Here is a 19,094-nt window from a genome sequence, read left to right as displayed (position 1 = left end):
TGAGGAGGAATTATTGCAAAGTACCTAAAAGCAGCCGGTATTTATTACATAGAACTGCACTTTATACCCTATGCAGTAGAGGTACTTCTAGTATAAAACATGAGTAAACTGAAGCTTTTGGAAAAAAAGAGTAATTTTAAAATGGCTGTATGCACAGACTGAGTTAATAAACTGAACAGGATATTAAAACACTATGGCAAAACATGAAGCTCTTAAAACTTCAGTTTAAAATCTCAAATCTTCCCTGCTCTGTATATCGCTAGAGCTAATGCTGCCACTGTCCAGATTGCAGTGAAAGCATTTGTCCTCTTCCTTCCCCCTCCAAGGTAAAACTGCACGAGGATTGATTCTTGATCCAGGGGCAGAAGGTATTCCTGGCACAGAAGTTTACTGAAGGACATGTAATAAAAATAGGCATGGATTATAAAAGCTCAGCTGTTCTCATAAATTTACATTCATGCATTATCAAGGAACAACTTGCGTGTGAAACAATCAGCAATGCACAGAGTGCTCAGACAGCCTCGTCGCGTTTTGTTGAAACCAGAGGTTTGGTGGGAGAGAAATTTGAGGAAGTTCCATTTTTAGCCCGCAGCCCTCTGCAGAAGCAGTCAGAAGGTGATTTATTTCCATGATCTGTAGTGGTATTCCACATGACATCTGAATAAAGGTCAAGTCAACTGCGCGAGGTTTTCTTTCTGCAGCTGCACTCCTTCGGATGCCATGTTTAATTAATGTAAGAACAGTGCATGCACAGTCCGTTTGTTTAAAGCACGTTATCCCTTTTGCTTTTGTAGTGCATCTACAAACCTGCCATCCACCAGTGACCCTGAATTAAATATGCTTTTGGTTGCAAAAAAGAATCCATTAATGTAGTTTATATCATTATTTCAGATTGCAGGGAAATAAGGCACAAAAAAGGCAAATTATGTACAGTGAAGTAGAAGAAATGTGTATAGTTACGGTCCAGAAGGCGTGTCTGGCCTAATGAATTTGGTGAATTGATTTCCCAAAGCAGATCAGCTCTAAAGAGTTTGCCAAGGTTTAATTGAATGGCCATGAGTCAACCAATTACTAGACAAAAAAGTTGTAGCTCTAAACATTATGTGCTAGGGGATGTAACCTAGTTGTGCTCGTGAATCTTGAGATCACTGGATTGTGTACACTAGGGTGGCACTAGGTGGTAAAACTATTATTATAATGTAGAAGATGACTGTCAACCCCTTTGCTTTATTTATAGTGTCTGAAAAGATGATCTGTTTGGCTTCTTTTTGCAGATAGCAATGGGCTGTTACATCTAATTTAGGGGAAATCAATTTCAGGTGAACCAAAATTCATATCAGAAGTGTTTACATAATCAGGATGATAGTATCCCAAACTGGTCAGAAGGACACATATTTCAAATCCCTTGTTTATAGTTTTTGCCCATCTTTAGTCTACTGGTAACTATTAATTATGATGCTTTACCTTTGTTGTTGTTTGCTCTTTAGGCTGTAAGATTACCTAGACTGAAACAAATTAATACTTTTAACACTAAAAAATTGCTGTGTTGGAACACATTCTAAAGACATATTCCCAATATTTAAAAAGTATTTTTCTTCAATTTTTTTTTTTTCTTAACAGTGGAGACATTCTAATTCCCAGGGGAGACGTGGTGCAGTCACTCTGCAGCATGCCACAGAGACTGCTTGTCTTGCATGAAGATAAAGATAGGGCAAGGTTAATGAGCAGAATAGCCCAAACAACCTAAGAATAACGTATCTAGCCGTATTCATAACAAAATATTACTAATGTAGCACATGAACTGGGCATCCGTGTAGACATGTACAAATCATATACTTTAGAATCATAGAATCTTCACGGTTGGAAGGGACCTTTGAGATCATCGAGTCCAACCATACACACACAAAAAAAACCCCTACAATCTCTGCCACTAGAGCATGCCCTCAAGTGCCAAGATCTTCACGTTTCTTAAATACCTCTAGGGATGGTGACTCAACCACCTCCCTGGGCAGGCTGTTCAGTGCCTGACCACTCTTGCAGTAAAGTAATTCCTCCTAATATCTAACCTAAACCTCCCCTGCCACAACTTCAGACCATTTCCTCTGGTCCTGTCATTATTCACCTGGGAGAAGAGGCCAACACCCACCTCTCTACACCCTCCTTTCAGGCAGCTGTAGAGGGCAATGAGGTCTCCCCTCAGCCTCCTCCTCTCCAAGCTAAACATGCCCAGCTCCCTCAGCCTCTCCTCATATGACCTGGCCTCCAGACCCCTCACCAGCCTGGTAGCTCTCCTCTGGACACGCTCCAGCACTTCAATGTCCCTCTTGTACAGAGGGGCCCAGAACGGAACACAGCACTCGAGGTGAGGCCTCACCAGTGCCGAGTACAGAGGCACCATCACTTCCCTGCTCCTGCTGGCCACACTATGTCTGATACAAGCCAGAATGCCGTTGGCCTTCTTGGCCACCTGGGCACACTGCTGGCTCATGTTAAGCTGGCCATCCACCAGCACCCGCAGGTCCTTTTCTGCCAGGCAGCTTTCCAGCCACTCTTCCCCAAGCCTGTAGCGTTGCTTGGGGTTGTTGTGACCAAAATGCAGGACCCGGCACTTGGCCTTGTTGAACCGCATACAGTTGGCCTTGGCCCATCGATCCAATTATCCTTTCTTATATATATTCTTTTTCTAAAAGGGTGTTAGGGTTTGTATTGCATAAATGTATGTTAAATCTAAAGAAACAGTCATGCTGGGCTATGAAGACCTATGTTTATCAGTAAATTCACTTGGTTACTCATTCTTTTGGATACTAGCTGTTTTCCCAGAATTCTGCATATGGAGAAAGTTAGACACCAGGAGTTAGTTTCTCACATAACTTAAGAAAAAGGTCAACAGGTCAGTAGGATTATGCCTAAACTTAAATATGTGTGTATGTATATATACAGACATATATGTCTATATATATGAATATATCTCTTTTTACTCCTTAGATATTAGTTTTAAAAATCCTTCTGTAATGGTATAAAGTTATATTAAAACACAGAAGTCTAAAACTTGTTTATTCTTATGTCTCCATTCCTCTTTTTAGAAGTGTGAAAGACTTGAATTTATTTTTTTTCACCACCCAAAAAACTTTTTGAGCCTTCTCCCTAAACTTAATGCATCTTAAAGCTATGTACAAAAAGCCCTGCCTACCTGTCCTTGCTCATGTCCTCAAAATGAACTCAACTGTCTGCTAATAGTTGTCAGAAACTTAACGCTTTTGGGCTGATCTGAGGGATGCAACAGTAAAGGTCACACAGCTTAAATCAACATGATTATTTTCATGTAATATTTCGCTTGGGCAATTTTTGAGAATTCTTTGAGTATTCAAAGGTTCCTGAAGGTAACTGGAAATGAAGGTCTTCAGAAATGGAACATGTTAGCTTACATTTTGCTAGATGGAATTCTGAGGTTTTATACTTCCCAGCTGTAGCAGTTGCGGGTAGGAAAGGTGTCTTTACATAAGTTTCAGTTGCTGCATGGAAAGTCTTTTGTTTATTAAAGTATATGATAGTATAGCTGGAGGAGAAGATCTAAAAGCTGATTGCTAGCTGTTGTGGGGGATGATTCTTCAGCTTTCATTTTTTCTTCCTTTTTGTATCATGAGGCATGTACAATATATGATAATTTGCAATTTAACAATAAGCCTATATTTGATACCATTAACTCATTAATAGCTTTCTTAGTTGTGAGTAGATCACCATTCCTGATATACATCTTCTGAAACTATAACATTGACCATGTTTTACATAAGCACCTACCATGTTTGCATGTTATTAAACTTTTTTTCTCTTGTTTCCATAAAATTATATGTGTCAAGAACAAACTGCACACTATTGCCAAAAACCTCAGGTTTTTTCCTTCATTTTAAATGTGTTCTGAAAATCTCCTACTATTCATATATTTGTATTTTATATGTGAGTGCATATGTATTGCTACAGAACTGTAATACCTTTAACTGATCAAACTCAAGTTTTGTTTAAATTTAGAAGCACAAAAGGCCACCAAAATGTAAGGAAGAAAGCTATAATCCAGTTTTTATTTTCTCTAGAATTAATGTATACACAAAATTAGTTTAAGTATAATACAAAATTTGAAATGATACATAATATTGGTACGTATTTTGCATATGCAGAAACTTACTTAGGAACAAATCTGAAATGACTAACCATGTCTTGGCAACAGTTGCTTCATTCTTGTCACTCATTTTTAAATGAGTGACAAAATCTTAGTCTCCCCAAAACAGCAGACTATCAGTGTACAAATCAGTCATGCAGGAATGTTATAATTCAATCAACAAATTCATATTTTTTGATTGTTTTAAAGCAGAAGACTTTTCATTTTAATATTTTTAGGACTACTTCTCTGAGCCTTGCAGTATCTATAGCTATGGAACTGGCAGTATTTCAGGCTTCTAAATCAGCACTGAACATGATCATAATAAGTACATTTCTAGATCTTTTTTGATTTGGAAATTTGTTGTTGAAGGTTGGAAATTCATCTTTATTTTCTTTGTAATGAAAACTTATCAGTGGTTTTCCATAGAAAAATCTCAAGAATTTTCATTTTATTTTTTTTTTAATTGATTGCAGTTCTCTCCAGTGTTTTATCTAGCCTTTGTCCTTTTGTCACTGCTCCCAAAGTTTTTCCTTGGACCTCGTGCCCAAGAATTATGTTGTTGGTCTTCCCCAAAATCATGAGCCTAAATCTATTGACAAGTGAGTATATTATAGTCAGAAGGATGACACACTGGTGGACTGCCATACAGTCTATCCACTCTCATGACTGTATATGCTGTGTAGTGCTTTGCATGTTGTATCTGACTTCAAACAAGAAAAATAACATCTATGTATTTTTCAGAAGCCTGTTCTAGAGAAGCTACTTTATCAGCCTTTTACTGTCTAGTTCATATATCAAAATCATAACTATATCTAGACCATACCTTAAAATTTTTCCAGTTGCAATGATAATCCAGTGTTTCATGCATTTTTCATCTTTCATGAAGCTTTCTTATATAAGCAATTTTGCTGTGGTTGTGTAGTATATTTTTGGTGCTAGATTTATCTGTTAAATTATATTTTGTAAGGCAACATAATAAGAAACTTAGCTTAGGGGCATCATGGGTTTGATGAAATTTTGGTCTTATTTATCACAGGTGGAAGCGAGCAACTTCTAAGATGTAGGTTCTTGCTGATGAGTTATTCACTTATATTATCTTCAAGAGAATTAAATGGGTACATGTAAATGGGATGATGTTTTAACAGATAAATAACAAATGCTTCATCAGAGCAATATTAGTAAGAATCTGAGCTGCCTAACACCTTGTTTCTTGGCGAAACAGAAGACGACTTGTATTCCAAATCACCCACCTTTGCTTCTTCCTAAATGTCTCAGTAGTAAAAAATTGTTGCTCAAAGTTGTAGCTGAAATTTCAAAAATTCCAATTCTACTTACATTGCTTTATGTTTATTTTCAGTCAAAGATTAATTTATTTTTCCCCCCTTTTAGTATTTACAAAATCTGCCTTGTAAAAATAAATGCTTTCAGGAAGTTCAGATAGGTTAATTTTTAAATTTTTCAACTTTTCTCCTGGAAAAGTTTTTGATGCTTATCTTTAACATGGAAGAGGTTTCTTCTTTCATGGACGGGTTTCATTTTTAAGATAGAATCACTTACAAAGTATTGTTTTGATCTAAGTGATGATTTTGCAATCTTCTGGAGGAAAAAAGAAAACCATAGAAGGGAGAGCAAGTACTTTTAAATATCATCAATATGGAGCTGATTCAGATTTGAAGACTTCCCAATTAGAATTCTTCTTAACTAATATTTAGCTCCACTATTGTGATATGTTCTTGAAGGTTAAAAAAAAAAAATAATTGTTTCCTCCTTATGTATATATGCATTGTTCATGGTTTTGGGCTAAAAGCCAAAGTCACTTGAAAACATGACTAACCTTAGTATTTATTTAAGTCTCATTAAATTAATGTATCTACTTAGGTAAAGTTATAAGCTCATTTCCTGCATCAGATACTTGTTTACTGCTTATGGTCAACTATATTTGGTGCACTAGAATGGAAATTACATGTATAACATCAAGGCCTTACTTACATAATTTATTCCTTTCACTTTACTAGAGATTGTTTTTCTGCACAATCACAGTGTACTATTTTTCTTTCTTGGTTGGCTAAGGTGATTTATTCCCCCTTTACTTCAAAAAAACCCAGGGATGTTTTTTTGCGATATTTTAGAAGATGTTGGTGTAATGTTCAAGTTGAGGACAGGACACTAATAGGCCATTTCCCTGTTTTTTCCTATTCTTCACATAATTCAAACAGCGGTCCTCATTTTGCCTATTTCGCTTTTTGGCTTTTGGTTTAGAACACTGGATTCTGTGCAGCAGTTCAAAAAAGTTCATATTTCATGATTTTTATTCAAATGTCAAAGCCAAAGATACGTTAGCCTCTTTCATTTTATGTGGGCACTTATTCTGCAATGTCTTAAGTGTGGAATCTTGTGTGTAAGTAATGGATGCCAAAAGAAAGCATAAGTTTTTCAACCATTTCTCCAGAATCCTACAATACTTACAACTAAGTTATTGATCTGTTACTAATGATAATGATCAAGAAATAACATATATCAGAGGGTAAAACTGGATGCCTAGAAATTGAATTGCAAGTCATTAGAGCAATGTTAAAGCTCTGTGTCCAGATCTTGCATTTTCTCTCACTTTTTTTTTTTTGTTAATTCTTACAGGTCTCGGGTTTTTTGCTTAGTTTTTTAGGCTTTAAATGCTCAAGAAACTAAGGAAAATGCTGATTGAATTTGCAGACTTTCTCTGGATTTTCTGACCTGAAACCAACCAAAGTAACCTGAAATTATGTCAATTTTACTGTCCTCCAACTGCATGCTTTACAGCCTGACCCAAATCTTAGGTGTATAATGCACTCTGTGCCAATGCATTCTATCATGGTTTCGTAAACAGTTACGGCAATGCTGGCAACAAATTGAATTTTGTACACACAATGCAAACACAATGCTTGTTACGTTTTTTAGGACCTTGTTTCACATATGGATGTTTTGAAATATTAGGCATTTGTGCTTTATGATTTCATATAGCTTTATCTCAGCAGACTTGCTTATCATGTCAAAAATGTCTGTATGGCTTTAGGCAGGTGCCATTTGAAAATCATTAATTCTTTTTTCTTCCAGAATGAACCTAGCAGCAGTTTATACAGGACTATCTACCTTCCACACGATACCTTGTGTAGTCAGTGCAATCCCCAGAGATCGGTGGTTCCTAATCAATAAATCAAACCTTGCTGATGAGGTGGAAGATCCCTATTATATGTAAAGCGCACTTCATACTGTCACCTAATCTTGGCAGAGCTACTGTGACTACTCAGGAATGGGATGTTACTGGTTTTCCAAGCAAAGCTGAGCTGCAAAGTGGTGGGAAACTATGCTATAGATAATACTAAGGTCTTAATCTCTAGCAAATTAAATCGTACGTCTAGGCGTGTCATGTTGGTTTTCATTGCGAAAAGGATCTTTATTTTTGTCTTCAGCTCTTAAGAATGTCACTTCACAAGACCTATAAATGCTGAGATCTAATCTCAGGTGTTAATCTTCGTAATAGTCTGGGTACTTCTGTTGTCCCTTTGTGGTTTAGCTCACTGTATTTTGCTTTTGACTAATGGCAGCCCTACTTAACAAAAGGATATTTCTTCTGAATTTTCAACTATTTTGTTTCACAAGGTGTTTTCGTGAGAAATTCCAGCCCTATAGTCTATTTTATCTATTCTGTCATAAAATGAGCCATTAGTACTGCCTGTATTTGAAGGTTATATGTGAAAATGAACAGTATATGAGGAAGGAAAAGTGTCAATATTGTCATTTCAGTTCATCAATATAAATTTCCTTCCTACTGTAAAGCTGTGTTTGGCATAACAGTAGAGCATAATCACCAAGATGCTGGTTTACTTGATGTTACTAATTTCAGAGATCTGGTCATCCTTGGAGGATTCCTAATGTACATACGTGTGTATGTATGCATGTGTGTGTGAGCTGTAATTTACTTGTATTTTACAGTTGCTAATGTATTAGTGTAAGAGAATTCCTCAAGAAAGCCATCATTTTGGAGTTTCTAAGTAGCAGGAAGAATATATAATGGTAACATTTCTACACTTTCCTCTGTATTCCCTTTGTTTGAGGCCATCGAAAAGGCCATGGCCTCTTTCAAGGCTCCAGAGTCAGCTTTTCTTCCAGTTGACCTGGACCTATAAGTGAATATCATTTACATCATATCTTTTGTCATCCACCTTTAAGATTGATTTATTAAAAACCCACCCTCTTGCATGGTTGCTGAACTCTGGTCATTTCTCTTCCACTTCTGCCTTCACCTTTTATTTCCATGGTACCTGCTGCTGCTTTTTCTTCATCTTCACATCCTCCCTTCCTTCCTTCTCCCTGGGAATTTCTCCATTAAGTTTGAACTCTCCTGTTCACCATAAAGAGCTAGTTCTATGGTTGAACAATCCTTCAGCACCAAGAGATCTTTTTAACCTTCTTCCACCTCCTTTTGAAACCACTTTTACACTTACTTTTCCTCTGGGATAATTTTAACAATTGTTTTCATATCATCATATCTTCCTTGGTCAAATGACCAGTTGGAAAAAATACATTTACATCACAATGTTATGTTACCTTGAGGAGCAAAGCAAGGCAGTAATAGCACCTCTGAAGCCAGAAAATACTTATGCTAATTGTTGGCTTAGAGGTCCCTATATCTTTTAATTAGTTGTCCTATTATTACCCTAGAGTGCTTTAATTTTAAATGAAAGATAATAGCTGCCTTATCTCTAAGGAAACTGGTCTTGATTTTATTAACTTACAGGACAGAAGAATAATTGGCACATATCATTGTCCAGAAATGTATTCAACAAAGGTATCTTTCATTGTTTTCTAATGTTTTTATCCTCAGAGACTTAAAATTCAGGTCCTGACCACTTATGGTCATTAAAGATCCCATGGCACTTTTTTATAGCGTCGTCATCTCAACCACAAGCATCTGGCCAAATATCAATTTATCTAACTGTTCTGCTTACCTAACATTTCCCACCACCACTCACCCACCCCATAGTTTCAATTGGCTATAGCATTCTCCATTTCCTCAACTAAAATATAGTGTATTGTTCTGCATTGTCAGTCACCACGTTTCTCCTCAGAGGTGATTGCGCTTCACTGGGAAGTGAAGTGGTTCTTCTTTCTAATGCTTGTAAAGCGCTTTGGGATCCTTTTGAATGGGCGGTGCTGTGTATGATAAATGTAATTCATTATCATTCTACCTCAGGCTTCACTTAGTTACAAAGGCATGTTTATTTAGAGTTGGGCGAACCTGCTTGGTAAAAATAACTCTCCCAGCTCTCTCTAATCTGACAAGGAACCTTTTGTCAAAGGTTGAGAAGTTTTCAAAGTTTTCTTTCTTTTTTTTTGTTTCTTTCTTTTATTTTCACATTCATGTGTACTTCTGGATTGGAATTTTGGGAGTTCTTCAGATTGGGAATTCAAAATACCATAAAAAATGCAGTTCTTGTTATGGTCAATCCCCTATTCCAGGTGCAGGAGGGTCAAATTAGTGCTCGAGAAGCACCCAAACTTTGTGGTGCTTACCTGGCTTTTCTAACACTTGAAGGTTCGCCCATCACTAATTTTTAGTGTGTTCTGCATTATTTCTTCTGAAATATTCTTGGAATATTGAAAAATGCTGTGTTCCAACTTTGTGTGGCACGTGCAGAAGAGGACACTTTGCCCTAGAAGATAGTTTAGAATATTGCTAAATGTTTTTCCTGCCCAGCATCACTAATCTTACTAACTACTGCCAAGATTACCAGAGAACTGCAGTGGTTTGCTGTGTTTAGAAATTTACAGAAATGAGAAGAGAAGTGACAAAAGAATCAAAGCAAAAAGTTAACTGAAGGAGTGATATCATGTTGCTAAAACATGTCTGTATTTAACTCTAGGAGACTAAAATAACTTTTCTTGCATTTGTATTGCATAGAAAGTATATGAGTGTGTAAAGAGCACTCAAATTTCTAATATCATTGCAGATCAAAAGGATAGAATGCTTAAAGTAGATTCATCCTAAGATGATTTAAGGTGTGAAAAAATTTGTTGGCACTAGAACCTTTCCAAAGACAGTATCTTAGAATGCACAACATTGAGGCGAAAATAAGCCAGGCTTGGGGTAAAACCATCGCATTAGTGGATACTATACTAAACTTCCCCTGATGTCATTGGAACAAAATTTTCTATTGTTTTCTTAAGGCTATGTGAAACTTCATAAAATGTCATTTCTAAATGGCTTTGCACCCCTCTTGTAAGGTACATCCCCTATTTGTTTTTAGACATTCTTGGGATCAATGAATGTCAAGTGCCTACAAGTGTTTTTATTTTCAGGATACTGAAAGTCATCTTATTTGTCTGAGATCTAAAAAAAATGACAGCCAATTTTGTCTTACCCCAAAAATCACATAAGAATTTTCCAAATAACTGCACTCATTCTAAGAAAATGTTTGAAAGCTCTCTTGCGAAGTTTCATAGATCTGTTTGAAAGATTTTGCGTATGTTTGCTTTTGTTTGTAATACAATAGCAGAATAATCTTTTTGATTTAGGTTTGTGTAATGCAGACGAGAACTGATTTGATGGCCTTCCTGGCTAGAACACAGTGTTTCCTCACCGTGCTCAGTATCATACTATAGAGTTCTTAATGGAATTTTTCTTGAGTTCCAGCCCAGCTTTCCCATTTTCCCAGTGCTTCTTGAAAAAGATTGATTTCCCTAACACACTATAAAATTCAAAGATTTCATATGGCTTTGAGGGAAAGGAAGCAAAAATAGATGATTTTGTCTGCTTCATGTTGAGTCATTACATTTAATCTAAAACTAAAATATAATGAAACTAGAGGGGTGCAAACTCACATAGACTGGGGAAAAATAAAAGAGAGGGAAATCTGGCATCTCAGCGACGCCAACTTTTATGCATCACTTGAACAGATGTAATCACTCAAATGGCAGTGTTTCAGTAGGTCCGAAGTACTTTTGTGAGTATGAACATGTGAGAACTTCTCAGTTCATAATACTGTGCAGTGGATGCTACTAAAAAGCGATGGTTTTTCATGCCAGTTCTCTCACTGTGCCCCATGAAATATTACATAGGGTTTTGTTTTTTTTAATAATGGCAAATATGGTGCTATATTGGATAATGCAGCGAGGTACCTGCTGCTGACTGTTGGCTTCTAAATATTACAGCATAGACTAATGCCATATTATTGTTTAGAAATCCACAAAAGTCACAGTTTGTGCACTTTCAATAATAATCATAGTATATATTATGTACATGATAAATGAATAATGTGACTGAGTTATTCTTAAAGAAGCTCTGGGACAGTTTCATCTCTTATTTAGCCTGGAGTATATCTACACTACCATTACGAAGTCAGTGTACTTAATTAGGTGCTCATTAGCTGTTATTGCCTTTAAAGTATTTTTATTTAATTATACCCTGCAATGACACAATTCAAAATACATCCTTAGAAGAAAGGCTGAGGAGAATTAAAACATCCTAAATAAATAACCTTGTATTTGTTTTCTATAAATGGATTATTTTGAAGTTCTCCTACCCATACTTCAGATCTACTCCAGATTGACTAAGAGTAAAATTTAGTTCATCAACTTTGAAACCCTCTTAATTGTATAAGGAGTTTCCTTAAAACATTGCATTAATATTTTCTTCACTGAACTGCCTTTAAAAAAATATATAGTAGCTAAAAATACCCATTGAAACACCTGTTCAATGCACGTTTGATGTGATTACACTCTGTATATGTTTTTCCTTGCTCTAAATTGCAGATCTCTGCTATTCTAGCGTTAAGGTCTCCACAGCATGCACTGTATTTATGAAATTCATTAGCACTGGGGAATGGAGTTTCTGCATACGTATAGACCGTGTCGGTGCCTTTCCCCAGGTAACCACCAGTCCTGCTTGGAATATAGGGACTGAAAATTTGCATTCCCTTGTTCAGTGCTCTGGGCCTTGTTTTATAGAGGCAGAGAGACCTTGAGAATACCTGAAGCCTTCGTTTGAGAGAAGAAAAATCAAAACAAAGCAGACCCTTTTTCATTTGATTGCCCTCCAAAAACCCCCAAAAGCTCAATGTTGGTCCCAGATATTCTACTTAATGGTGAATCTCACTTTCAGGAGCTGAGCATGTACTCCATGCCCAGGTATTGCTTCTCCTCACTGAACATGGGGCCCAGAGAAACGTAATTTATTCCATTATACTATAGTGGCCTTATTGCCCCTTGAGTTCACAAATAAATGGCAATAAATATAGTCATGGCTACGCATAAAGTCTTTTAGACAGGCTGACACCCAATGAATTAGTAATGTTAGATCTAGCCCTTGTCAGCATGGCTTCAGTTTGCAACTGATTGGGCTTCCTTTCTCTCCTGTTAAATTTGCTTTCTTATTTTTTACAGATGGATCCACATGAAAATATTTTGTTGAGCACACTTGAAATTAAAAATGAGATGGCTGCCTCCGAGGCTGTGATGGGGCTTGGGGACCCTAGAAGCACTATGCTGGCCTATGACACTTCAAGCATCCAGTACCGGAAAGCTGGCTTACCCAGACACAGCTTTGGTCGCAACGCCCTGGAGCGACATGTGGCACAGAAGAAAAGTAGGCTACGGAGACGTGCATCTCAACTGAAAATTACCATTCCTGACTTGACTGATGTAAATGCCATAGATCGATGGTCGCGCATATTCTTCCCTGTTGTTTTTTCCTTCTTCAATATTGTTTATTGGCTTTACTATGTGAACTAAGAAACAAAGCCACACAGGAAGCAAGAACTGGATTTCTCTTCAAATCGGTTGTACAGCCAAAAGTGGGACTTAGAAAAATTCTATTCAGGACAAAAAGTTATTTTAAAACACCTTAGTTGCTGGCCCACTCTATGGTCTGTTTTTGTAATGTTTTGGTTCTGTCTGCTAAATCATAAATATGTTAAGTTGCAGTATGGATATATCCCCTTATCAAAAAATAAGTGTATTCCAAGTGTGAAGGCAAATTGAATTTTGACAATCATTTCTGTCTCGTTAACCCTCACTTTCTCTTTTTTCTTTTCTTTTCTTTTTTTTTTTTTTTTTCTAATGGCCGTTTGAGTTTAGTGAAACAAATTATAGAGTGGCATTTGAGAAACAAGTTCTAGTTTCAACAGGAGTACATACCATTCCCAGGGAAACTGCATGTCCGCGACATGCATCTACATTAAGAGAGCGTACTAAGTTCTCATGCTTATGAAACATACACATTTTACCTTTTACATGTGTAAACTTGAAAACAAGTAGTGCCTGTCATCTTTCCAAGATGATGACGGTCAGAGGTTTCCCAACCATATTCAGGTATTTCCTGTTATTTACTGAAAGAGCTAAACCTTTGACTGATAATATTAGGGTTGGGTGTTTGCACAGAAGCTGAAGCAAAAAGCCCTAGTTTTGTTTGGATTTTAAAGAGAGAACATATGCTCACAATCACAATTTCTGTTGTTGCGACCAATAGAAGAATGTAGCAATGGTATAAAAATGCATCAACTCTGAATGTGTAGATATGCTGCTGTTTTGTGTTGGGGAGAGGAAATCATCTGTCCAAAGTGCCAAAATTGGTTGGCCAGATAGTAATTCTCTATGTGGCTGAAGGAAACCAATGGTGCCCTGCCTTTCTAGTGCAGGGAGAGCTAGAGAGCAATTATAAACTACAGGCCAAGCAGAGGGAAGGCTACGTATATGTAAAAGTGTGTGTGTGTGTGTATACATAAATATTTACACACACTCTGTGCAAATGAATGTTGTCAGTTATAATACATACCTTACTCTGAAATACTCATGTGGAGTTACATGATTTCTTCCAAATTTGCCATCTTTCCAGTGTTATGCTTGCTACTGTTGTTATGCTTAACATCTTACATCCAAGTTGATTCAAGGTATCGTACCTCTTTTAATAGTAACGATCCGAGCATATGTACTTCAGTACAAAAAATACTGTCAGGGTATTTTCTCAGTCTGGATTTGGCAATACCATTTTACGTTCTGTTTTGTTTTCCTTAATGCACTGTTTTAAAGGGAAAGAATTGGTAGCCATCTCTTTTAGAGTTTAATTACACTCTTGAATCTTTCCTGCTTTAGGGTGATTTCCATGAAAAACTAGAAAATTTCAGGTTTGCTTTAGGAAACTTTTTGAAGTAAAACGTGGGGGTTTTTTTCATTCCATAGAGCTTTACTCTTATAGGCAAAATAGAATTGGCAAAAAATAGAATTTTATAGGCAAAGTAGAGTTTGTCATTTAGTCCATTGTGGATAAAAACAAAACAACAAAAAACAATTCACAAGAATTGTATAAAAAGTATAAATTCCTGATGGCTTTTACTAAAAGAGATCCCAAATGTTGTTTGACACAAAATGTTTCATGAAGCAAAAGCCACATCTGTTGTATCTATGCTACCTCTCATCTGTTTACAAATTTCTGAAAGAAAATAGAATTAAAGTATCTTCCAAATAGCAAAGGATTTTTTTCCAGACAGATACGTATTCAACATTTAAGTATTCCTTTGGCAATACTTTAAGATAGTTCTTAAGAATATTTTTCATAAAATGTTTTCTTTGAATTTTTTGTTCTTGCTTTACAGGAGTAATTTTCTTACAAGTTTCTGTGTGGTTTTTTTCCCCACTTGACAGTGAACAACAATGATAGGAGGAAAGCAGTTCTGGGAACTAATAGGCCAGTTTTCTGCCTTTGTCTTGAGCATGTCATATGCTTAGTTCTACTTCAAGTGGGAGAAAATAGTTTTGAGGCTGAAATGGGATTTGCCAGGCGTACGCACCACCTGTTGCTTTCGAGGGAGTTGTGTGTATGCTCATGTACTGCCTCCAGGTTCAGACTCCACAATATGTAGAGACAGGCTTTCATCGTGCGATTAACTTTCCAAGTCAAAATGTTGCTTTTTATTCGCACACTTTAATTACTGACTGCATTTCATGCATAACGCTTTGTAGGTGCATTTGGAATTTCAACTGATAGGTATGAATCGTGTTGGAATTTTTTCCCAATTCTAAGGAAAAGAGCCACATCAAAATTCAGTATTTCTCTTCAAAGTCTGTTCCTTAAAAATGGTATTAATTATCATAAATAAAAGCAGTCTTATAGTATTCTTCTGTACAAGCTTTTCTTTCATTTCACAAGTCGCTGCCAACTTTTTTTATTTCACAGAAGCATAGTGTGAATACAGGGAGCTCACAGCCTGTTTGTGGTTGATACACAACAAATATAAAACATTACAGAGAATATGTTGACTCTCTGCATTGGTTTAACTGCATCAGCTACTACGAAAGCCACAGAGAGTGAATCCTAGAACTGCACATTAATTTATCTGAAGTTACAGTACAAGCCATAATACTCTCTGATGTCACTATTCAGAGAGTGAAAGAAAATGTCTGGTTTCTGCTCAGGTGTCACTAGGAAAGATACATTATCTGGGGGGAAGGAGCACTTTCACTTTTACTATGTCCTTCTGGCTATTAACATGATGTATAAAATTAGTGAAAGAGAAGGATTCTATCATTTTGTACTAAGGCTTAACACTGTGATACAAAAAGATGGGGGTGAGAAAGACTGGCGAGGTACTGTCAAGGGAAAAGTATAACTTGAGCCCAGGGCGAGCACTTACTCTGCTTCTGAGTTACTCGAGTGAAAGTGAGAAACTATGCCAACGTACATGAGATATGGGGTTTGCTGTGTGTGCTACCCTCCAGGTAAACTAGAATAAATTTGGGTTTGCTTTAGAATTGACCGAAAATGAATATTCCAGATCCTTTTAATTGTGTCAATTGTTATTTGTTTCAATAAGCAAAATATCAAAGTTAATAATTTAGATAAATCTTGTAATATAATTATAGTTGCACATTTTATTGTTCTATTAGACATGATAGCCAGCAATTAAGGTGTTTTTCATCTTTGTGAAATTCATGGGCAAATTATGACTATAACATGGCACAGTTTTAATGAAATCTTTGAGATCAATCTGTAAATATATACTGTACATGACTGCTAGTAAGTATGATACACATTTTCAGAACTGAAAATTCATGCAACATATTTCTGTGTTTGCATAAGGAATGTTATGTTTCTATCCTATCGCAGTTTAATGACTGGGAAGAAAGACTCAAGCAATGACATTGTGACCATTTCTTTTCTCATTCCCAGGGGAGGAAAACAAGTCTTAGATAACAGGATGTCGCAGAGTTCTTCAGAGAGTTTTTACATGCTCATACAAAGGACGTAAAATCTGTAAGGTACAAAAGCACAATGCATAGAGAAAATGAGTGGTGGTCTTACACCTGGGGAACAAATCCTATTTATTTCAGACAAATATGCATTAGAATTAAAGCTCAATTAATTTTCACTGTAATTATTAGACTGTGTTCCAATTCTATACTATAACACAGTACTAAACATAAGTGAACGGATGTTAAACATTATCCAACTATATGTGCATATGGACATATACCTAAATGTCTATATGGACATACGTGTGTATATATAGACGTACTGAGCATATATATGCACACACATTCATATGTTGGCGTGTTAAAGGAATAAGCTAATAATAGTTTTGTTTCTACCATCAACCAGTGTATGAATATATTTTTGAGAAAAAAAGATTAATGTATTTAAAAAAACCAACTTACTATACAGGGTAACCGGGCATTTCTATATCAGCAGATCAATGCTTATAATTCGTATGGAGCATTGCACCGTTTGACATGATGATAGTACTGTACCTCCTAGCATCTGAAATTAGACTAGTCCTCACATTGCTTGCCTATTTCTTCTCTCTCTTTTTATAACAGCGTTGTCCACTAGTAAGTTTTCAAAACCAACCAATTCCTTAGGGAACCAAGAAAAAAGGCAAAGATATTAACTGTTTCTAGAAAATAATCTAGGGTGGGATGGCCAGGGTACAATACTATATCAGTAGTGATCATAACATTTTGCTATGTGTACATAGAACATACAATGTGAGCAATCATAACTTAAGCTGAACGTGTGTAAATATTATCAGATTTCTTAAACATTTTTAACTTCTAATTTGTACTTTATGGTAAGGCAAAAAGCTAATTCTACTTATGGTTTAGGTTAATGTGTCCTAAAATCATGTAAATAATTAAATAAGCTGTAAATGAGCAGTTGATAGATACAGTAATTGTTTAGTGACTTTTTTTTACTAAGTACAATAATTGCAGTGCTCTAGCAGAGTAATTTAAACACCCTTTTGCATAAACAGATTTGGATTCCAGATACAAAAAAGTACAGAAAGTACTGTAGTGTAAAATAGCCGTTGTGGCAATGTTACTGCTAGCACAATCGATTCTTTTGTATGGTTAAAATGTTCAGGCAACAGAAGATAGCAGCTTGGCACTCAGTACTCAGATTAGCATAAAAAAAATAGGGGCTTGTTTTCACTTACAATAAGGCACCTTTATGTTGCGCCAGTGAGTGGAGATGTGAAGGAGTGTCCAGGGTAAGTGAGAATTCAGCTGTTGGTGATTTCATTACAGAAAGCCTGCATATTGCGTCTGTCGGTTTCTGAAATCTGTATCTCTTATGGTATCTAATAGTAGACTTATATTTTTCTTTACAAAAAAAAAAAAAAAAAGGATGTTTGACTGTCGTTAGATAGCATAGTCCCCCAAAGCCAAAGAATCTTCACTCCAGAAATTGTTTAAAAGGGAAATCTAATAAGTCACTGCTTAACACCAAAGGTAAAGCTTAACAAAATGCACTAGGAACTTTGTCTAAATTTTTAAGAAACAAATGGAATGTTGATCAAAAATACCGCCCTATTCTACTTTGTAACAATAGTAATAATTTAAATATCCATTAATACAAAATTGAAATAGATCATCTCTACAAGAATATGCAACGCTAACATTTCATAAGTATAAAATTATTTTCTTTGTAAGTGCTTTGACAAAAAATGAAACTTAAACAATGAAAAATCTCACCTCTACTTTCATACTAAGGGTTGTATCTTTTTAATGTTTTTCAGACATGAGGTCATCTATTCCAATTTGATAACATTTTGTATGTTTCCACTGTTACTGTCATTTGACAGATACTCACCAGGCTGTATTGTTCATGGTTTGTCCTGTTACTTTCAGTTGAAGACAAAAAGAACATTTGAAACATGATTAATTCTAGCAAGCTGAGTATGATTTGACTTCTATCACGTTTTTATTTGCATGGGTGTTTAAATGGTTCTGTTAGTACTGTCTTTGCACAGTTCTGATTTATCTTTTTTTACTTAGTACTATTTACTTCATAATGTAGTAATCATCAGCCTTACTAATGACCTTGTAGCCTTTCTTATATGCACATAATGCACATTTTCCAATGGCTAGAAAATGCAAAATACTAGTGGATATCATTGCATCAGATCTTCATGTCTTTCTCAAAAGGACTGCTAACCTCTGGGATATATGAGGTAGTAAAATGATGATTGTAAATGAGTAGCACATAAGAGATATTTTCTTGAATTTAAAATTATTGCAGCCAGTTTCAGCATGTAAATATATAATAATGTTGGCTAGTGTGTAATTCTTGAACTAAAAAAATATAAATAAAGAAAACCTAAAAGATGTATACGTAGTTGCGTTATGTTGGGCAGGCTCTTTTCTCCAAGCTGCAGAAGATTACAGTTCTCATCTGAAGTGAATATCCATGAATTCGGGTCAGAAAGGGACACCAGGAAGTTGAGCATTGAGGCATCCGAAGCGTAGGCTTACCATGCGAAAGGGTAGCCATAATGTGGTGTTGATTTGCCTGTGCAGCACTCAGGGGGGGCTGAGTGCCTGGGGAACAGAAGCAATGTACAGTGAGATGCTTAGTGCTAGTCAATAAGAAAACGCTGAGAGGAGGGGAACAGCTGAAAAATCTCAGAAG

At 36.1% G+C, this 19,094-nt stretch overlaps 1 protein-coding gene across 2 annotated transcripts in view; it reads left to right on the top strand.

The window, feature by feature from the left end:
• The window catches only part of GABRB2 (gamma-aminobutyric acid type A receptor subunit beta2), a 175,589-nt gene extending 156,863 nt beyond the window's left edge, over window positions 1-18,726 (top strand). Inside the window, exons 10-11 of one of the 2 annotated variants that reach the window (XM_054217835.1) lie at window positions 8,931-8,981; window positions 12,575-18,726. In XM_054217835.1, the coding sequence (XP_054073810.1) occupies window positions 8,931-8,981; window positions 12,575-12,922 (399 nt within the window). In that variant the 3' untranslated portion in view covers window positions 12,923-18,726. The remainder of the gene's footprint in view (window positions 1-8,930; window positions 8,982-12,574) is intronic. The other variant, XM_054217836.1, reaches the window with a different exon arrangement.
• The last annotated feature ends 368 nt before the right edge of the window (window positions 18,727-19,094 follow it).

Source organism: Rissa tridactyla, chromosome 11 (assembly GCF_028500815.1).
Source record: "Rissa tridactyla isolate bRisTri1 chromosome 11, bRisTri1.patW.cur.20221130, whole genome shotgun sequence".
In the NCBI taxonomy this organism is placed as follows: Eukaryota; Metazoa; Chordata; class Aves; order Charadriiformes; family Laridae; genus Rissa; species Rissa tridactyla.
This window is presented reverse-complemented; position numbering and strand designations above follow the sequence as displayed.